Here is a 23,332-nt window from a genome sequence, read left to right as displayed (position 1 = left end):
AATGTTGATTATAACAATCACAATCATGACCGGTATTACTAGACCGCTTCAATATTTCAGATATTTCAGTAAAATATTCATTAAATTTATTTGATATACAGTTAACATCAGTTAGAGGAACGTTATTAACTACAATAGTTTCTATTACGTTTGGCTTTTTTGTTTTACCTAAAATGCTGTCAACAGCCTTCCATTCATCTTTTACATTGCCTTTTGATTTTTCAAATAAGTTACAATAATACTTTTCGCGAGCCAATTCAACATTTGTACTAACAGCTTTACAAAGTGTGAGGTAATACTTTTTTAGCTTTACATTATTTGGATGTTTTTGTAGCTTAATACTAATTGTGGTCTTTTTTTTAATCTGCTTAAGAAGACTCTTATTCATCCAAGGCTTTAGAAATTTTTTGAATTAGAATTTTGTATCGACACAGAAGTAAAAAACTCTATATGTTTTTGCAAGATTGTGATAAAAATATCAAACGAAGTTGATTGGTCCGTTTCCAAATAAACCTGATCCCAAAATTCATGCTTCAAAATATTCTGCAATAATATGTAATCGGTGGTATAATGCTCTTTTCTTTGTGTTACTAAAATTGAATTCAGATTATTTAGTAACTCATTAAATAAAATGATCGACTTATGATCAGTAATATTTAGGTCAAGAACATTTCCAAAAAATTCCCTTTAAACCATTAGAAGCCATAAGAAGCAAATAATTATCACTGTCTTTGTCGGATACGTTTAAGATATCAATGTTAATATCCCCAATCAATATTAAATTACAAGTCCTATTTATACAAAGAATTTGACTGAGTTCCTCTATAAACAAACTTTTACTAAACGCGTGCAATCTGTAGAAACATAACATTGTATAGATTTCGTTTTGATAACGCGCTGCAAATGTCGATTTTTGAGAATTGGTGAACGAAATTTTCATCAATGTAAACTGCAACACCACCTGACGAATAAGATTCATTGCAACAACTAAAAATCGCATAACCCGATATATTATAAAGGCTCATTTCACTCTCATAAACCCAAATCTCTGTAAGAACTATTATAGCTGGCAAATATAGCTAGGAAATTAGAAATTTTTTTTCTCAGACTACGGATATTTTGTTGTATACAAAAGCAATCATCTATAAAACTACTAAAAACTGGCACTTCACAAATACTTTGAACTGAATAAGGAATAGGATTAACAATACTCATATTTTATCAAAATCAGAAATATAATTAATTCTTACAGAATTGTCACCCTCACTCCTCCTCATAAAAATATTTCCATTCCTAGTCCAAACGTATTTGACTCCTTTCGTCGTTTTTAGGGCTAGCGCAGTATTTAGAAGTTGACGCCTCTGATGAGTTAAGCAATCGTTTTTGTATACTTTCTCCGGTTTACCTTGTGCTCCAAATATTTTTGTTGTTAGTTGTTCTCTTTTCTCTCTTTTGGTTTTCATAATTTTCTCTTTCAAGTGATGAGAAACTAATTTGACATGCAGAACATTGATGCTCTTCATGTCGCCATTCGCATGAGAATTGCCTTTTTTAATTTTTTTGACAAAACATTGATCGATGTCAGTCTCATTTACGTTAATATTTAAAGCATAATGGTCATAAAAGAAAGCGGTTTTGGTTTTTTAGTATCTTAACAAAATTATTTCAAAATGTCCAATACAAATGTTTTATAGGACTTAGTTTAAATGTTGTGAATGGAACAAATTCATTCATTCATTCATTCCAATGAAGTATAAATGTTATATTTGAACTTATTAACCTTCCGACCACATCAGGGGTGCTTTAACACCCCAGGCATTTTTTTTAAATTGTAATTTTGATTTTGCTTCATTTTTTTTTCTACCGTTTTTCGTAAAAATATTTGTTTTTTTATGAATTAAGTTTTTATATGTTTTCAACAAAGTATATTAATTATATTGTTTGAATAAAAAATGTATGTTTTACTTTAAAGTATTTTGTTATATATATTTTCTTGGCTGGGGTGTTATGTCACCCCTGTTGTGGTGTATGTATATTTTAAAAGTGTTGTGGTCGGAAGGTTAATAACAAATCATTTTATTTTTTTTTTTTAATTTAATAATATTCAATTATTTTACCTTCAAATCTTGTTCTTACATTTTCCTGCAGAGCGGCAACAGAAATAAAATAACTGCAGGTTTGATCGCATTTCAGCTGTCAGACTTTTTTTTGAACAGAGTTACTGACTGCAGTAATGCATTGTATTTGCATTTATAAACGCAAACTTACCCAAAACCACTTTGGTACACTCGGGCGTATGTGCAAATTTGTTTTGAATTTTATTCCAAGCAATGCAGAGATTTGTCTTTTTGACCTATGGTTTTTTTTGTATGTTAAATATTCTTTTAATACACATTTTTCATTGCAAATTCTCAGTATGCAAATAATGAATAAAAACAAATTTTTCAATTTAACTGGCTTTGATTTTCGTTTTATTAGAAAATAAAAATACATTACACTTTTTAATGTTAACTAATGGTTGAATTCATTTTCTTGCAATAGAGTTCTTAAATATTGCTATCATAATTGATATTTTGAAATTTAAAAATAGAAATAAAAAAATATATTTGCATTTAAGTTCTTTTTGGTAAAAATAAAATCACAAAGAACAAGACTTGGACAAGAATTGAAAATTAATGCAACATAAACAATTAAATGAGTTTAGGAAAAAAAAACAATCTTTTTTCAACTGTAACTTTATTTAGAATGAATGCAAGCACAATGCAAGCTTATCTAGCTTTCAATTACCAATTAATTATTTAAGCGTTTTACAAATTAACGGGTGATTTTTGATTTAATTTTTCTTTGTGCGAACAAGCGAACCGCTACAATTGGAACAAAACGCAACTTTTTTCCTTGCTAACTTGTTTTTATTTTTATTTATGTTTTTTTTTTTATAATTAAGTACAATTTTGTTAAAATTTTAATTGTTAACATTTTTCAAACAGTTTTTAAAAATTATGTTTTCTGTGTATCGTCAGACAATAAGGCATCAAAAATTATATCATGTTTCTTTGAAATATTAAAAAAAAGCTTTTTCTTTGTATATTTGTCTATGTATACTGATAAATATATATTGTATGTTTTTTTTTGTGAAAAATAAAATAAACTGAAAAAGAAAATATTTTCTAAAATATGTGTACATTTATGTATGTGGGCTTCACTTCTCAATTTAATTTAATATTATGCATTGAGAATGAGAGGCTTAGAAAAAAATGTGTATCTTCCCCCAATTTTGCGAAGGGGTTTACCTGAAATTTACTTACATTACTATGGTTTAAGTTTGTTGATTAAAGGGACAAGGAAGTGGTAATATTAAGTAAAATACAATATTAATAAACTACTAATCAACATTGATAATCGATTCACGTCCTTTTCCAACACCAACCCATCGGACTGGAACATCCAGTTGGGCTTCAATGAATCGTACGTAATCTTGTGCATTCTTTGGTAGTTCTTTGAATTCGCGAATGTTCTCAGTGCAGGAATTCCAACCCGGAAGAGTTGTGTAAATTACTTCAGCTTTTTCTAGTTCAGAAATTGTACCCGGGAAATGATCAAGATCTTTTCCATCGATTTTGTAACTTTAAATATATAAAAATAAGTGTTTATTTTTAGGGGACTGCGATTGGTTAAAATGTTCGAATCGAAGAGATAACTTACCCAATGCCAACTTGAATGTCCTTAAATGTATCAAGAATATCCAATTTTGTTAAGCAAATGCATGTGTAGCCATTCACCAACGAGGTGTATTTTAACAAGCCAATATCCAACCAACCACAACGACGTTTCCTCTTTGTGGTTACACCAACTTCAAAGCCTCTAGTCTGGAGGAGGTCACCATACTCCTGTAAAGTTTTCAATTCCAGTTATTTAAATTTGTATTATAGCTTAACTCAAAACTTACATTCAATTGCTCTGTTGGGAATGGTCCATCCCCTACACGAGTTGTATAGGCCTTAACAACTCCAATAACATCTCCAATCGCTTGTGGTGGCAATCCCAAACCAGTTAGCACACCACCAATACTGCAATTACTGCTAGTTACATAGGGATATGTACCAAAATCAATGTCCAACATAGCTGCATTGGCGCCCTCAACCAAGATGGTCTTACCCTGGCGCAGGGCTGTGTGTAGGAAGCATACTGTGTCTTTAACATATGGCCGCACCATATCAGCGTATTCTCTATACCTAGAACACAAAACTCCTCTCTCAGGACCAACATCCTCTCGATGACTCAACCAAATTTCTATTTACCTTTTCAATTCGGCCTCGACATCAACGCATATTGTGGGGAACAGACGCACGTGTGTCGCCACAATTGAATTAAATCTATTGAATGGTAATTTGAATAAAAAGTTGTTAAAAATATAATATAATATATAATATAAAGCTTACTTCTCAGCGAATAAGTTAAAGTCACTTAACAAATCACCTACTCGGATGCCATTGCGTGTGGCTTTGCTAGAGTAGGCTGGACCAATACCCTTCTTGGTTGTTCCAAGGGATTTTCCGCCCTTTTCGGCTTCCTGCATACCATCGACATGTTGATGGAAGTCAAATACCAAATGTGCACGATCGGAAATGATCAAACGGTGTTGCAACTTATGCAAACCCTTTTCCTCGTTCTTACGAAGCTCCTCGAACAAGCTTGGCAAATGAATAACAACCCCATTACCTATAATAATAAAAAAAAGACAAAAAAAAACAAATTTAAATTCAAATTCATGTATTTACTAATTATGAGATGGTACAATGGGACACGAAACCTATTTAAAAAAAAAATATAGAAGTATTTTGTTCCTAAACACGAAGTAATAAGTCTAATTATAGTTTTTGCTTGTTGAGTGTAGCCTGCATGTCTCTTTTCACTTAACGACGGAACAAGTCACTGAGTAGAACCAATTTTATAGTTTTATAGTGGCACATGACAAGTGGGTACAGGGTAATGTAATCAAACTTATTTTGTTGATGTGTTCCGCTAATTAGCAAGTATAAACAGACAACAAACAAAATAAATCATTACGGCATAACGTAACCAACGAAATTAAATTAAATTTTCTCATCTATTATCGATTTAGACTTGAGACTTGAAGCACATTGGGGTGTGCTAGAGAATTACTTTTGTAGGTCAAAGTCAATGGATTTTCTGGCGCGCTTTCAATTTTTTAGAACAGATAAATGAAAGGACTTGCCTTTTAGCTTAACCTATTTTACTTTGAAATCGCAATTAGGTTTGCGGAATTGATACAAAGTATCACCTCGAAATTCTTGAAATCTTATGCCGGTCAAGGTCTTATTGTAGACATTTATTTGTGATTAGTATGTGTTAAATTGAAAATAGTGCTAATTATACTATGTAGTTATGTTTATATAGCTAAAATGTGTTATGAATCTTCCTCTTATATTCGCTTGCGTGGAATATTTTAAGTTACATGTTTGTATTTAACTTGTATTCGTCTATTTTAAGAAAACTTTGATTGATTCAAAAATCTATGCAAAAATGGAAAAAAGTTTCGATAATGAAACAAACAAAAATATGTGGTTGGTCCTATTTTTTACATTTTAGCTTTATAATATTTTTTAATATCTTACTAAATATTGTTCGAATAACCACGGTTATCAATTACACACTGCAATCTTCTGGGCATAGAGCTAACCAAATCTTCACCAACTTTTTTTGCAATCGATTTCTACACATCCTGAATTTCTTGGAATAAATTAGATGTTATATTTATAATTTATTATTGTTATACATAAATATTATATTGCCCTTCTGGCAACTCCTAAAATACTTAAGTATATAATATGTAATAATATAAATATGTACATATGTATGGTATATCATATTAAAAATGAATAAAAGAGAACATAACGAAATCTAACCTCGTCTTTGATCGACGTATAGAACATGGCGCAGTCGAAAGCAATTTAAAAGCGAAAAAAAAATAAAAATAAATTGTGATTTCGTTTAATTAATAAAAATTCTATAATTGTAAAAGAACTGGTACTGTATACTTAAAGCGTGGCACTGTGATAAACCGAAAAAAAAATGGATTTTAAAAAACCTAATCCATTAGTGTTAAGCGGCAATTTAAAAGAAAATTGGGCAAAGTTTAAACAGTTATATAAAATTTATACAGTGGCCAGCAAAACAGACAAAGAAATTGAGGAAGTCCAGGTGGCTAGATTCTTAAGCTGTGCGGGTGAGGAAGCGATCCAACTGTACACCACTTTTGCTTTATCAGAAAGTGACTCCAAGCTTATTAAAAATGTGATGGATGCTTTTGAAAGTTATTGCAATCCTCGTAGCAACGTGGTATATGAAAGATACGTTTTTTATACAAGGGGCCAACGAGAAGGTGAACCGTTTGACCATTTTATGGCTGACATATCTAAATTGGTGGAAAGTTGTGAGTTTGGTACACAAAAAGAGTCCATGCTTAGAGATCGAGTTGTTATTGGTATAGCTGATCAAAACGTACAGGCTCAGCTTCTAAAAATCGACAATTTAGATTTGGCAAAAGCAATAGAGTTTTGCCGGGTGGCTGAATTGACAGCACGTCAAGTGAAGACAATGCAGAGTCATAGTAGTATCGATGACATACGTAGAAGAAAATTTACCGGTGGTCGCAATGAACAGTTTTCGGGGTCCAGAGATGAGGGTGCAGGTCGGAGAAAAGAACAGTTTTCGAAATTCGGAGAAGAGGGTACTGGTGGTGCAAGAGGTGTAGATAGCAGTGTAAAGAAGAACAGTAATTTAAGTAAGAAATATAATGAAAATATGAAATGTAAAAAATGTAACAAAAAACATAGATATGGTTACTGTCCAGCGTACAACAAAAAATGTTTGGCTTGTAATAAACGCGGTCATTTTCATTCCGCTTGCAATAAAAATGCTTATGTGCGCGAAATAATTGAGCAAGACGAAAGTGATTACTCAGATTATTATACTGAACATATTGATACAGTTAGAGAGATCAATAGCACGGAATCGATTTGGGTGGAGACGTTGAAGGTTGGTAACAATTTCTTTAATTTTAAATTAGATAGCGGAGCAGATGTTAATGTGCTGCCATTGAGTTTATTTAAAAAATTAAATATTAAATTGAAGTCGTCTAAGATCAATCTGGAAGCATATGGTGGGTTCGCGCTCGAGACGGTAGGTGAAATTGTCATACCTACCACTTATAAGGAGAAATGTTTGAATACTAGATTTGTGGTTGCCAATGTAAATTCGAAACCCATTCTCGGTCTTAGGTCTTGTATTGAATTTAATTTGATAAATAGAGTAAATGCACTTGCAATGTCAGATAGTCAAAAAGATAATTTAATAAAGCGAAACGTAGATGTCTTCAGCGGGATAGGTCGGTTTCCTGATAAGTGTTCAATTGAGGTTAAGTCGGGTACCATTCCTTGCCATCGTCCTCCTAGACGTATTCCGATCAGCCTTAGAGATAGATTAAAAGAAACTTTAAAAGGTATGGAAAGAAAGAAAATTATCACGAAGATAGACTCTCCTACGGAATGGTGTCATAACCTGGTCGTTGTGGAGAAGCCTAATGGTACTCTACGAATATGCTTAGATCCTAAAGAATTGAATATAAATATAAAACATGAACATTTTCTCATTCCCAAAATTGAAGATTTTTGTTTTGTTATGAGAGACATGAAGCATTTTTCAGTCCTGGATTTAAAAGAAGGATTTTGGCAGCTAGAATTAGATGCAAAATCCAAAAATCTTACTGTTTTTAGCACTCCATTTGGTTGCTATCATTTTAATGTGTTGCCTTTCGGTGTAAATATAGCACCTGAAAAATTTCAAAAAATTAATGAAAAATATTTTGGATGTCTGCCAGGATGTTTTGTATATATCGACGATATTTTAGTAGGCGGTCGAACAGAAAAGGAACACGATGAAAATTTAGAAAGAGTTTTGCAGCGAGCTAGAGAAATAAATGTAAAATTTAACCCTCATAAGCTGCAGTATAAAGTAGAGCAGGTAAAGTATTTGGGACACGTTTACTCTAAGGATGGGTTATCACCTGACCCAGAAAGAATAAAAGCTATTCAAGGAATTAAAAATCCTGAGAATAAAAAGGATTTACAAAAAATTTTCGGAACTTTGAATTTTTTAAGATCCTTTGTGCCTAATTTTGCGGAAATAAATGCACCTTTAAGAGAATTGCTTCGCAAGAATGTAGAATTTGTTTGGACGGAAAAGAATTCTCAGATTCTTAATGAAATTAAAGATAAGCTAGCAAGGGCTACCTCCTTGCATAGTTTTTCTCCTAATGAACCTATAGTTCTTCAAACTGATGCATCTAAAAATGGTCTAGGGTGTTGCTTATTTCAAAATAGAAAGCCAATATGTTTTGCATCAAAGAGTTTAACAGCTACAGAAGTAAACTACGCACAGATAGAGAAAGAGTTTTTAGGCATAGTTTATGCGTGTGAAAAGTTTCACGCGTATATCTACGGAAGAAAAGTGACTGTACATACTGATCACAAGCCATTAGTGTCTATTATGACAAAAGAGCTGAGTCAAATTCATTCCACAAGGCTCCAGAAAATGAAAATTAAGCTCCTCAAATATGATTTAGATGTACAGTATGTACCGGGCAAGTTGCTTCACGTAGCAGACCTACTGTCGCGAAACTTTTTAGACGATAATTCTATAAATATGGATAGTTCATTTAGAGATTGTGTACACTCTGTTAACTTGAGCGAGTCTAGAAAAGAACAATTTAAAATAGCTATTCAAAATGACAACATTTCACAGTCTATTATACAACACTTTAAACATGGTTGGCCAAAATCAAAACATGCCTTATCACACGAATTACAATTTTATTGGAATATTAAAGACCACTTATATTTTGAAGATGGATTACTTTTCTATGATGATCGCATCTTTGTCCCACAAAGCTTAGTGCAAGAAATGCTTAGTATTTTGCATGAGTCACACATAGGTGTTAGCAAAACTAAAGCAAGGGCTAAACGAATTTTATATTGGCCTATGATGAATCGAGACATCGAAAATGTAGTTTTTAAATGTCGCACTTGTGAAAAGTTCAGAGCTAGCAATAGCCACCATAATTTAATTCCACATCCCATTCCCACTCATCCTTTTCAAAAAATTGGTTGTGATTTACTTGACTTTGGAGGTAGATCTTATTTGATATTAGTAGATTATTTGTCTAAATGGTTGGAAATTAAATCTATTCCAAACAAAACTGGAAGCAGTGTTATAATCGCACTTAAAAAGATTTTTAGTACCCATGGAATTCCGGAAGTGGTGGTTTCGGATAACCAACCGTTCAGTTCCTATGAATTAAAAAGTTTTGCTAAAAGTTGGAATTTTAATTTTAGTTTCTCAAGCCCTCGTTATCCACGATCAAATGGTTTAGCCGAAAAAGGAGTTCATATTGCAAAGCAGATACTTCGAAAAGCATGTGAACAGGGTACTGATATTCACACTGCTCTGTTAGAATATAGGGCAACTCCTCTTTCAACTTTAGGTTATTCACCCTCGGAAATTTTAATGAGCAGAAATTTAAGGACCAAACTTCCCATAAGTATTGAAGCGTTACAGCCTAAGATAATTTCAAATATCTACCAAAAATCTTATGAGCATCAAATGAAATACACTCAAGCTCATAATTTGGGAAGGAAAAGAAGTGAGGTAAACTTTAGTAAGGACGAAAATGTAGTCTTCAAAAATGGGAATTCTTGGGAACCAGCAAAAATAGTAGGCAAACATTTCTCACCGCGATCGTACATAATACAAAATGAAAACGGAAGGAAAATCCGGAGAAACACTGAACATATAAGAAGGTCCTTCCATCCTCCTTTAATTTATGATCGAACCTCTACTCCCATTGCTGCAGATCGATCAGATACGGTTTCAAATAAAAACATGAGAACTTTACAACAATCAACTAAACCACTTGAAGTTAAGAAAATCGAGAAACCAAACAATGCAACTTCAACAAATCGATCGGGTTATGTAACGCGCTACGGTAGAGAAATAAGAAAGCCAAATATTTTCGGTTCAAGCTTATAAATTTTTAAGCCCTTTTCAAAAGGGGAGATGTTATATTTATAATTTATTATTGTTATACATAAATATTATATTGCCCTTCTGGCAACTCCTAAAATACTTAAGTATATAATATGTAATAATATAAATATGTACATATGTATGGTATATCATATTAAAAATGAATAAAAGAGAACATAACGAAATCTAACCTCGTCTTTGATCGACGTATAGAACATTTCCAATTTTTTTTTAGCTCATTTTTATTTTTAGGTGCTGCCATATGTTTTACTGGCTGCACGACAGCCAGTCCAAAAGAGTGATGGATTTGTCTTCGAAGCATTTTTAAGTGTAACTGGCCGTGTCTTGTTGAAGTTTCCATACTATGGGAAGATTTTCTTCCGCGTACGGCAGCATAACATTCTCAAGGATTCGGCAATATTGAATCCTGTCCATATGACCTCCAATTCTTTTTGATCGTACCAACGCCACAAAATGTTAGAAATCTTCTTTATGATGCCTCAAAATTTGACGTCGAGTCTTTACGTCACATGATTTGTTTTTTTTTTTCCATTTTGATGACTTTACTAAACAATTAAAATTCAATTGTCGAAAAAGCTAGATACAAAAGTGTAACTTACAATGCCAAAAAATAACTTTTTAATCTTGAAAGTCTCAAAACAAGGTTCGTTTCTAATTATGTGCACGATCGATTTTGTGGTTTTGTGCTTTTTGCTTTCTTTAATGAAAAAATGACGGTGCCCTATGTTACTATTATGATTTTAAAGTGAAGTTGGCTAGATTTCAATGTAAAAGAAAAAAAAAAGAAGGCCGCATTTATTTAAAGAACACATAATAATCGAAAATTGAAATTTGAAATTGGGTGCACGGCACTGTAAACATTTTGTTTTGTTAGTTAGGATCCGCCCAATAACTTTTTTTTTAAACAGGGCGCAAAACATCGAGTATAGCTTAGGCTGTGTGGCACGTAGCGCCCCGTCCTGTTGTAACCTAATGTTGCCAAAATCCTCCTTTTCAATTTTTGTGAACAAAAATGTGTACAAAATGGCCCGATAACGATCGTCATTGACTGTAACGGCCACTCCTTGCTCATGTTCGAAAAATGGCCTAATTATGGCTTTGGGCCAAAATCCGTACCAAACAGTGACTCGTTTTTGGTGTATCGGCTTTTCAATGTAAGCGTACGGGTTTTCTGTATCCCAAATGCGACAATTTTGCTTGTTTACATGTGTCTAGACCAATATGAGCTTTATCTGAAAAGATGAGTTTTTTTTGGCAAAATTGGCATCGGGTGTATTAAACTTCAGCCTAACTAAGAACTTCGTTAGGTGCATAAGTCAGATTTTCGATCGAACTAACCTATTCGAACTGCAGTACCTACCGTTGATTGTGCAGCTGATTTTGTTTGGCTGCAGAAAGAGCGGGAATTATTAAAAACATTTTTACAACAACAAGAAGGACGAAGTGGCACTGACTCGTAAAGAATGGCAAATATTTTGTTAATTTTTTGATTAAAATAATTTAAATTATTGTTTTTAAAGGGATGATGAAAGTACTGTAAAACTAACCAAATTAAACTTTTAATTACAAAGCGAATAAGCATGAAAATGGAATTCAATTCTGGAAATTATATTGTGGAGGATGCATCTATTCGGGATAAAGGAAATCGATCTATTTTTAGACATTGAAGTCGATGATGCAAAACAAAATTTGAGAACATGATGACTACCTATAAACGAATCAAGAAGAAAAACAACAAACGGTCGACCAGTTTGTTTTGTTTTCCACAATATTTTCAACTCGTCTTCAACAAACTATGGAAATTAACATTTAAATTATTTATAATGTATAATAATCACAAAGAAGCTTACATTGAATGTGGACCTCGACATCCTAAAATGACTACGGAATATATAGCCAGGATACTCTGAAATCACCATCATGAAGAATGCATTTTTTGGCAATATGCGATAATTTTTTGAGCTTAAAAATGGTTTTCTTTCTGTTTTTTCTTTGCAAGATATTAATGCCAATTATAATTTTCTTTTCTTTTTCGGTAAGCAAGTCAAAAATGAAGTTCAACAAAATTTGTTTGGCAGCCATTTTTCTCAGACGTTTATGAACTCTTTACATACAAATCGCACTAAGTCTGACCTTTTTGTTTACTGCAGACATTCGGCATTGGGAGTGCGTTCACAAATGCATCAGAAAAGAAATGCGATTGTACTATCGCCGATTTTCTGCGTTGATTAATACACCCATCTTGTCTATTAAGTCAATCGCAGGCAATATTTCCCATCGTTGTTCAAGCGTATACACAACCATATTTGTTCAGCGGAAGGATAAAACTAATTATCTGTCAAATCAGACATAAGGCTAAGTGTTACCATTCGCAAAATAAGCACTGGTTGGAAAAAAAAACAAACCTACCTAGTGGTGCCATAAGTTCTTTTATAAGCATAAAACACCATAAGACAAAAACTATATAATATTTTGTATTCATTGTTGTTTCATTCATTTCACCGTAATATATGTAAGTTTAAAAAAAAGTAGTTTCCCTCAAAATAATCGACCTCAGCTTTAAAGCCTGCCAATTACCGTTTTGGTTATCGACCTATAATGGCAAGCACTGCTTCTACTGATATTTTTTACACTGCTTCCGTTAATTATATCTTAAGAAATTAAAAATTCCTGAGAAGTCTTTCAGGCACTCTCTCCAATTCCGACCACAAAAAACAATCTTAAGGATTAAAATATAGACTTCCCGTAAGCTTTTATAAAACCTACGATGTTGACATGCCAATTGGAAAGTTGAATACATTGCTCTTGAAAAGAGCTTCAACTTGTTAAATAAATGTCTGTATAAAAACTATATTTTTTCAATGGAATCTAAATTAGAAAAGAATGGCAAGTATTTTTGGACTTTTATTAAAAATAAAAAAAATAATAATGGAATTCCAAAGTGTATGGAGTACAATAATTTTGCCAAATTTTTCAAATCTAATTATTTAGTTTCAAATATCAATAATGCTTTCTCTTTGGCGCCATATAATAATACGGTTAACATTGGTCACTTAAGTTTTAACATAACTGAGGTTGAGAAAGTTTTATTGGGCATGAATGACGATAAGAATGCCGGTCCAGACGAAATTCCTCCCATTATTTTATAGAATTGTACGCCTTCCCTGTCTCGAATACTATGTTTTATTTTTAACAGATCACTTCGGAAAGGTATATTTCTTTCCGAATGGAAAACGTTTTTATAACTCCTTTTCATAAAAGTGGTCCAAAACAGGACATATCCAACTATCGCCCGATTTGCTAGTTATCCGTAACACCAAAACGTTTTGAAAAAATTGTTTGCAATAAGCTTTCGTTTTTATTAAAAGAGATTATATCCCTATTTCAAGAAGGATTTGTATCCGGGAGATCAACTTCTACAAATCTTACAATTTTCTCTAACTTTGTTTTAAATAATCTAAAAAAAAGATATCAAGTCGATGTCATACATAACGTTTTTGTAAAAGAATTTGACAGAGTCCACCATCAAATTTTAATTCATAAACTGGAAAAACTAGGTATACATTCTAACTTGCTAAATTGGTTCATATCTCGTAGGACGCATTCAATACGTCCGTATTGATTCGATCGTCTCAAGTTCAATAGATGTTTCCTCGGGTGTTCCTCAAGGTAGCAATCTTGGACCACTTTTCTTTCTTATATTCATAAATGATCTACCTGATTTTCTCTTAAATTCTTTTTTATTGATATTTGCCGATGATCTCAAATTTCTGAGATGCATTAAGGATCCGGTTGACCGTGTGCTTATTCAAAAAGATCTTCAAAGCTTATCAACATGGTGTAAAATCAAAAAAGACCTGGGAGTCATTTTTGACTCTAAATTCAACTTCGCTAATCATTTAGAATTCATAGTTAGTAAGGCCAAATCTATTAAATTAAATTGGGTGGCGCAACAGTCCGTTGTGAACCAGGGCCTAGTGACTTACAACTCTCAACCATTCCTGTGTGCGAGTACTGTTGTCAGAAATCGAAGGGACCTACAATTTTAGGCCGAATCCGAACGACTAATTTGAGAAAGCATTTTTTTATGACAAGAATTACTCTTGGAGAATTTGTCAATTCCTCGCAAGAGGCAGTACCCGCGAAAATTAGTTTTTTTTTTTAAATTAAGATGGCACAGGCAGGGATTGAACCCAAGACCCCTTGCATGACAGTCCAACGCACTAACCATCGTGCAACGGGTACTACTGAAGCCAAATCTATGCTTGGATTTATTTTCCACAACTCTAAAAGTCTAAGTGATCCCCATACCTTAAAAACATTGCTTATGTTAGATCAGTTCAGGAGTACTGCTGTGTGGTATGGAATCCGTTTTACAAAACTCATTCTGTTAGAATTGATAAAATTCAAAGAAAATTTACAATAATAGTTATTTATAAACTTAGATGGAACGTTGATGATATGCCACCTTATAATACTCAACGTCAACTTCTTGGCATTCAGACCTTAGAAAACCATAATGTTTATTAAAGATATTTTATCCTATCATATTGACTGTCCGTTTTTATTGTCTGTTACAAATTTGCATGTTCCAACTCGAGTGAGTAATTTTGTATTTCGCTAGTCTGTAAGATTAACTATAATCTCTAATTGATGATGAAAATAAATAAATTAATTAATTACAACATTCTAATTACAAGACGAAAGCCTACAATTTCAAAAGAGAAGTTGGTGGCACAGGAATTATTATCTTGGGCTCCATTACTGTTGTAGGTGTTAGCGAATGACAAAATATTGGAGGTGAAATCACCAATGAGTACATTCTTCTTTAAATAGATAAGCAACCGATATTAAAAAGAAGGGCTTGTCAATTTATTACTAAGTTAATAATATTACTATCCTCTTGTACTTTTACAAACCGCCAAAAATTCAAAATTTGCTAAAAAAAATTAGTACTTTTTCTATGTTTATTTTTTAAATTTAAATCCATTTCAACTTTTGTACATATACAGTTTTTATATTTAAAAGTTAATACAATTGAATATTGGCCGTAATAACACTGGTCAACAAAATTTTAACTTTTTTTTGTCACACGGACTTTTTTGATATTTTTTGCTTTAGTTGGCCAAAGATTTTATTTTATTGAGAAATTTAAAATATTGCGAAATAACACAGATCTTGTTAATTAAAGCTGTATTTTTTTTATAAATGACTTAATAAATCTTACATTTTCTTCCATGTTTCGTTTCTGGTTGTTCCTTTTTAATTGCCCAGCATAAATCCGCTAACATATTTGGAACCTCTCACAGTGCTCGTTGCTGACAGGCTCTAAATTGTTAGGAAAAAAATTCAGGTGGGAGTCTAAAAAGTGGATCTTAAGTGACATGTTGCAAGCTTCATATGTCATTAACAGCTCGCTAACCAACTCCCTGTAGCTGTCACTCTTGTGGTTACCCAACAAATTTGCAACAACATTTTCTGATTGTTTTTTGGATTAATTTACATTCCGAACTAAATCATTTTAGTCTCCTTGAGTTATAAAATGTGGCACGTTTGCGATTCCTTTAAATTGAAAGTCATCGTCCTCGTTAACACATTTACCTGAAGTGGTGTGAATGGTCATTCTCAACAGACGTAGTTGCAACTAGTAATAGTTCTGGCAATTTTTTACAACTAGAGACTGGTCTTATAGCCGAAGATAACTTAGGGTAAATAACAGTTTTTTGTTCTTGTATTTTATACCGTTTATGTCAGTGAGACAAAAATAGCAATCCGAAACGTGATCTCGCTGTTCAGTCCAAATCATGGGTACTGCAAACGGCATAGGACGTGCGCCTTTCTTCCAGTCGGTTGAATTCGTAATTCGTATTGTTTGTAACACAAAGTTTTAATAAATTGTTAATTTTTAAGAAAACTATAATCGTTTTTATTTTTAAAAATAAACATAAAAATACATAATATTGCAAACATGGAGACAAGCAACACATCATCTCTTATTATGTTCGTTGTGTCCATACGATGAAGAGAAAATCAATCTGCACATCCCTATCTCACACCCTTGAAATCTATCTATCTTTCACTCATACAATACAAAATCTTTCAAGTTGAATCCAAGAATATTGTTTGCATTTGGGTTGTAATCTACCCTTCTCTTTTTCAATCACATATAATCTACCTGTCTCACTGCTTGCACCTAACATTAAAAATTTAATTTGGACAGGCACTCTTATGTCATTCATTCTCAACTCTATTCTGACTGGACCTGTATGTACACATTAACTTGAACTCTTATTCAACTTTACATAAAAACAACACAGATACCAACTTAGAGATTTAAAATAAGAGTGCATATAATAGTGAACATATTATGTTTTATTCACACTTTCCATTACTGCACTAGCTATAATTTAACAATAAAATACGCCTTATAATAAATAATAAAAAATATAAAAATAATAATTTTTGTATAAACCATCTTAATGCAAATGCTTATTTTTTGGACAAGTTCCAATAAAACTTTTAATTTACTAAAATATTATATATTTTTCATATGTTTTCGAAAATAATATAATAATAAGATATTACACTTAAAAAAAAATGGGTAAAAAAATTGCCATTCGACCTTTGATCACCAAAGCACATATTTTATAGTGTCTTAGACTCAGTTTTAGCTATATCCCCATTTCCGTTTTGCAAAAAAAAAATCAATAGTGATTTTCTACTTTAAAATAGGTGTTGTATAATTTGGCGAATCAATTCTTTTTCTTAATTTTGTTATTATTTAAACAAAGCAAGAAAAAAAAATTATTTTCGTCTGTGTCTCAAGAGAAAGATCATCGAATCGAAATTCCTATCAAATTGAACTTTGGTCAAGTACAAAAGAAAAACAATAAATTTTGAAAGAAAAAATAAAACAACACACATTTTATATAATAAGCATTTTATATCATTATATTGGAACCAACAGGTTAATCTGGTTTTAACTGCCTCATTTTTGAAAATGTAAGAAATAAACATTATCTTTGCCTACAACTATTAACTTATTGACTTTTTTCTAGTTCTTTTGGGATTAGTTTTACTGGAATGAGTAATTTTATTTCCTCTAAGAGTATTCAGAATTTAGTGGTATATACAGCATTAAACTAGCTATTCATAAACTTATACAACATTGTAATTACGCTTTAAATGATCGTAGTTGATTCAATATCTAAACAATTGTTTTTACCCTGAATTCACATGCAACTGACTAAATCTAGAATATTCAAATTGCCCCTAAAATGCACATTAAGACATTGATTTAAGAAAGTGGATGTGTTAACCCTTCTAACTTGTAAAAAAAAGAAACATTTCTAACTTAACAAATAGCTTTTCACACATTTGTCAAGTAAAATTTATTATATGAAAATATCCAAGCTATACCACGAGGTCGGGGTGCTTGTCACGCGCCACAATTCGTCATCATCATTGCCCCGTTTGTCACCCAATTATGGACACTGTTTACGTTGTTAGAAAAATTGCACACGAGACTATAGTCGATGCCAGTGTTGGGGGCAGTGTATAATTAAATTTATTTAGTGACGTTTTGGAATAAAATAATATTTTTATATCTCTTTATCACATGAGTAACAATGCAGTATTTGTCTCAGAATGTCAAGGTTTCAAATGCCTTGGCTAAACATTTTATTGCCGCCAGAAAGTTTTCTGGCAATTGCAAATGAAAACAAAAACGAAAAACGAAGAAGAAATAAAAATGAAAACGAAAATGTGCTTACGAACGCCCACTTTAGCTGCTGCATCGGAACCATATGAGCGAGCGTCCTTCTTTCTTGCTTTCATTAGAAGGTCAAAAACTTCATGCACCGATGCCCGCCTTGCATTTCAATCACACTGACGACATTCTTCTGATAGTTATGTTTTTTTTTCTTTTTCAACAATGACACTCACGTAAAAGCTCTATTGAACTCTTTCTTATTGACTTTTTATTGTATGCCTCATCTTTATATAAAGTGTATCTAATCTTTTTATGAATCGATTTCAATATATTGTACAAAAAAGTGTATACCTACGTAGATATATTTAATTTTTGTATGGGCACAAGACAAATGCGCCAAATGTGACAACATACATAAATGCTCTCAGAACAGTTTTAATTAATTTTATTGGTGTACGATGTGTATACATTATAATGATGTTTAACTTACCGATGACGGAAATACATTTTTCATTTACAACGCCACTTGGTAATAGATGAAAATCGAATTCTGTCCCATTAGCGACGACAGTGTGTCCAGCGTTGTTTCCACCCTAAAATGATAAACAATAAAATATTGATTGTATATTAATTGATTCTGTTAATGGCTTTTGATTTGTTGTATGTATTCAAATAAAAATAATAAAAACTATCCTAATTTAACATGTCATGGGCGAAAAATTCTAAATGAATGTAGTTAAAGGTAAACTACTTTTAATATAGACTTCCATATGACTATGAAATTGAAAAACATAACTATAATCGCAGTGAGAAATTAATTTACTTATTTATTGTATCCAACTCTCTGCTATTCACCTCAAAGCTTCGTCGCAGTGGACTAACAACAACATTGGCCACTCCGTAATTCTTAGGTATTTCGAATCAATTCCAAAGCACACAGACTAAACCATCCCTCAACTGCAATTCGACAGAAACTTCCAGAGATAGGGCATTCTTGGAAGATGGGTCGATCCATTTTTATACAGATGGTTCAAAAACAAAAGAAGGGGTTGGTGGAGGTATGTACTCTGAACGATTGAAATTAAGTCCCTCATTTCGCCTTCCCAATCATTGTAGCGTGTTCCAGGCGGAACTTTTGGCGATAAAAGAAGTCTTGTCCTGGCTAAAAGAAAACCATATATCCGTATTTTCTCAGATAGTCAGGTATCAAATCTCTGGACTCTGTCTCTACAAACTCTATAACAGTCCATAACTGTCGATCGTCTCTAATGGAGATTGCACAAGAGTTTGATATTCATATGGGTACCGCCCATCCTACAACCTTTGGCACATACTGGCATACCAATCGCTACTTGTAAACTGTTGCTAATGAAAGACGCTATGAAGAAGGCAAACACCAGGTGGAACAACAAAACCATGTATCTGGTCACAAAAAACATCTGACCAACACTAGAATTAAAAAGTTCAAGGTACTGGCTGTCTCTAAGCAGATCGTATATAAGCTCGATAATAGGTGTCATAACCGGACACTGTCTAATAGGACTAGGCATACTCTAAAATGACTTGCAGAAGCTGTAGGGACGAGGAAGAGGATAAAACTGTTCTTCACCTTCTCTGTACATACCCTGTTCTAGCTCTAGCTCAAATCTGCAAGAATTACCTAGGAGAATTCTCCTTGAACAGTCTAAACGATCTAAATCATATCAGCATAATCAGCCTCTCACGCTTCGTAAAGGACTCAAACTGGTTTCATTGAGCTTAGGAGGAAGCCTCAAATTTTATGTGGTATCGCAATGGGCCATTAAACTGGACTAAGTGTGTCCGTTTCCATCATGGACAGCCACTTTAACCTAACCGAACCTTGTCTCCAACTTCACTTAAGGTTGGATTTTTGAAACCAATAATTTTAATATTTGAAAATCTTCATTATGAAATCAGTTATTAATATTCAATATGTTGGCTGTAATTCTTATAGGTGAGTTTTCTATTTATTAATCAATTATGAAGCACTCAAAACACGAACTTAATAGTTTAAAGTATAAGACTTTTCTTAGATTTAATGTCTGTTAGCAGCTCTCAAGATAGGAAGTTATCATAAACGTCTGCCTAACTTAGACCAGCGTTAGACATGTTCATAAAGTCAGAATTCAGATTTGGGATCGAACAAACAGAGATGAATTGCACAAGATATGTTAAAAAACATTATAAATGACATCAGCAGCTTGGACCAGATTGTGCATCCATATTTTTTTTGACTGCAGAAGCAGTGGAGGTAAGAGTAAAAGTAAAGTGGGAAAAAATTAAGTAATACTTGAAAAAAGAATCTGCTGCTTTTAATTGAGCTTGTAATCGATAGACGAATTATCATAGAAAAAGAATTCAGGTTTGGAAAAGGTGAAACATTGTTTTTCTTTGACATCTTCGCTATCAAAAAAAAATCTGTCGCTGGAAATTTATGATTATTGTGTGACCTTCGTGAACATTCCGTGACTATTTAAAATCGTACTCAAGCTTGCACACGTTCTGCAGAATAAGTGAAGTCATTAATGCAACAAAGCAGAAAAAGGATTGTACTCTAGCATCTTTTTGACCTTTATGAAAACACCCATTTATAAAAATGAAGGTAAAACATGGCAAAACAAGAAATTATCGTTTAAAACTTTATACAAACATTCAGTATTATTTAATAGAATTCGCTAAATGAATAGTTATGCAGCGCATAAGGATTTATGTAGGCTCTATGTAACGTTGCGAAAATGCCCATTTATAAAAAATTCTGCTATAAATTTTAGTTATACAACGCTTATGTAAAAAAAGTACCAAAATGGAGCAATCTATTTCATTTTTGAACTTATTGTGATTTTAAACAATATGGGATCAATCGTTTTGTGGTTTTAAATTAGTAGCGCTGGTATTCGACACCAGCTGTCAAACGAAGGTGTCATTTGAAGTGTCATAATTATTAGTTGAACGATTTTCGTTGATCTGGTTAAGACAACATCATGGTTGCGTTCAATCTTGGACAGATTGGGTATCTGGATACCTTTTTGTTAGTGTTTTATAAGTAAAATAACAGCTGATCAAAAACAGCTGAGATGTCAAAAAAGGAATCCAAAGGTATCCAAGAATTTCTGGGGTATGTAGGTATCTGACAGAACAGCTGATTCAACACATGGTTGAATTTCAAGAAACTTGAAGATTGATTTCAGCTTTTTGTAATTGTTGGTAAACAAAAAGATACAAAATGTTAATTGAAGTTGTATTTGAGGATGTTTTTTTTAATTCGGAGTAGTTGTCTAGGTTTTTTGTTGCGACATAAAAAAATTTGTGAAAATCGACAAAGGTAAGAACAAATTAAATAATAATTTAATAAATTATAATTACAACTTTTATTGGTATAGTATTAAAAGAACCAAGAACACCCAGTTCTCAAAGTTGGTGCAGCTAATGGAGGCATTGCCAAATGTGTTTGGATCATCCAAAAAAACCAAGCCCAATATTGAGATTCCTTTGCCCCTAAAATTGTATAGGTTTGGCTGGACTATAAATTAAAACTGAAGAAAATCGCGACAAATAAAAAGGATGTAGTCTCAATAGGTGGAGGACCTTTTGGGCAGCTGTCTTTGTCGCCTTTGGAACAGGCAGTTGACAATTTGCTAAGTTGGGAAATATATTTGGAACAAATTCAACTGCAACTGTGGAACAGCCCTACTCAAATGATGCAGACATTCAAGTTGAAGATGTTCCCATGGCAATGACATCAGCTTAGTCAACAAGAATCAACGAATGTCGTAAAGGCAGGGGAAAGTTTGTGGATAAACGAGTCAAACTCCTCCAAAAATAAACGGATACTCAAGAAATCTTTTTCCGAAATTGCAAGATATTCAAGAAAGAATTATAAACTTAACAATGAACATGTTGAGTTACTCAAATCAAAGGAAAAACGGAAGGGAAAATGTGCAGAAGGCGCAACAACATAAAGATCTTCTCGATTTAAAAATAAAAAAACTCGAGTGCAAATTACAATACCCCCCAAAATCATGATTTGTTCTTCTTTATTTGTTACTTCTTCATTTTCATCCTCGAAAAACAATTCAACGCTGCTAATAATCTTTATTTTTATTTACTTTTTTTCACAAAAAACAATATTCTCCAATCTGACTTTATAAATAATTATGACAATGAATGACATTTCACTTTCAATCTTTAATGTTGGCAGTTTTGTTTTCAAAGACGAACTACGGAGTTCGCCATTGCTAATACCACCAAACTGTTAATTCGACAAAACATTTGACTTTAGGTGAATTTTCGACTCGCGAGTGATAATACGCCCCTTATTTTAACATGAAAAGACTTGGCTTGATAGTAAGGGAGATTTTTCTTGACTAACTTCTTAAGTGTAAAAGAACAGCTGATTCAAAACAGCTGGGATGTCAAAGAGCAAACCCAAACGTATTCATAAATTTCTGGTATATGTGGGAATCTAACAGAACAGCTGATTTAACATGCTATGGTTCAATTTAAAGAAACTCGAAAATGAATTTCAAATATGTATGCTTTTGGTGAAAATGGGTAAATGGGAACAGCTGATTCAACACATGGTTGAATTTCAAGAAACTTGAAAATTGATTTCAGCTTTTTGTATTTGTTGGTAAACAAAAAGATACAAAATGTTAGTTGGAGTTGTATTTGAGGATGTTCTGTACATAATGGACAGAATAGATTCTGTACAAAATAGATTAAATGTTCTATTTAACAACAACTTTTACTTCGAAGCTGAAATGTTTCTCTGCTTTTTATGAACAGCTGAAAGTTGGTTTTATTTTTTGACCAAGTTTCGTAGTCATGTGAATTCACGTTTTGGCGCTGTCAATTCGGCACCAAATACACCGTTAAATTAGGTGTTTTTACGTGAATCATTCCCGAACTCTTTAAGGCATCAAAAACAACATTACTCAATTATTGGCAAAGAGACAACACAAAATTATTTCACAAGAAACTTTATAATGTAATTCATTTTGTATCCAAAATCACCTTTACTTTGGAAAACCAACAAATTTGTTACCCTGTTTTATAGTGATTCTGAGACTTCAGCTATCTATTTAAATGAATATTTAATATGCAATTCAGTAGAAAAGTATAGAGCCTCGGCTGTGGAGTCAACATCAAAACTCTGGGAAGAGTTCATTGATCTAACTGACCATAAACTTTATTATTCAAAATAAAAATATATTCTTGAAAATATGAACAAAGAAACGAGGATACATACGAGTATATACAAATAAAATCTATTTTAAAGACTCACACAGAAAACTACTATTGTACTTCTAATCAAATCATTTTTCTCTTTGTTAGAACTTTCATAACAAATTGAAAAAAAAAAAAACATATGAAAAAAATTGAAAGTATGCCAAAAAACATTTTAAATTCTTACGCAATTTTTATATTTTTTTCATATGCTAAATATTTTGTGAATAAGAAACAGTTTTCAAGTTT

General features: G+C 32.5%; 1 protein-coding gene across 1 annotated transcript in view; it reads right to left on the bottom strand.

Moving 5' to 3' along the window:
- Window positions 1-2,709: 2,709 nt before the first annotated feature.
- The window catches only part of LOC129938442 (adenylosuccinate synthetase), a 28,116-nt gene continuing 7,493 nt past the window's right edge, over window positions 2,710-23,332 (bottom strand). Inside the window, exons 2-7 of the mRNA XM_056046002.1 lie at window positions 18,327-18,429; window positions 4,440-4,719; window positions 4,299-4,373; window positions 3,947-4,232; window positions 3,703-3,887; window positions 2,710-3,623 (exon numbers count right to left, since the gene is read on the bottom strand). Coding sequence (XP_055901977.1) covers window positions 3,383-3,623; window positions 3,703-3,887; window positions 3,947-4,232; window positions 4,299-4,373; window positions 4,440-4,719; window positions 18,327-18,429 — 1,170 coding nt within the window. The 3' untranslated portion in view covers window positions 2,710-3,382. The remainder of the gene's footprint in view (window positions 3,624-3,702; window positions 3,888-3,946; window positions 4,233-4,298; window positions 4,374-4,439; window positions 4,720-18,326; window positions 18,430-23,332) is intronic.

This window comes from Eupeodes corollae, chromosome 1 (genome assembly GCF_945859685.1).
Source record: "Eupeodes corollae chromosome 1, idEupCoro1.1, whole genome shotgun sequence".
Taxonomy (NCBI): Eukaryota; Metazoa; Arthropoda; class Insecta; order Diptera; family Syrphidae; genus Eupeodes; species Eupeodes corollae.
The sequence above is the reverse complement of the archived record's forward strand: the minus strand, read 5'-3'. Positions and strand labels throughout refer to the sequence as shown.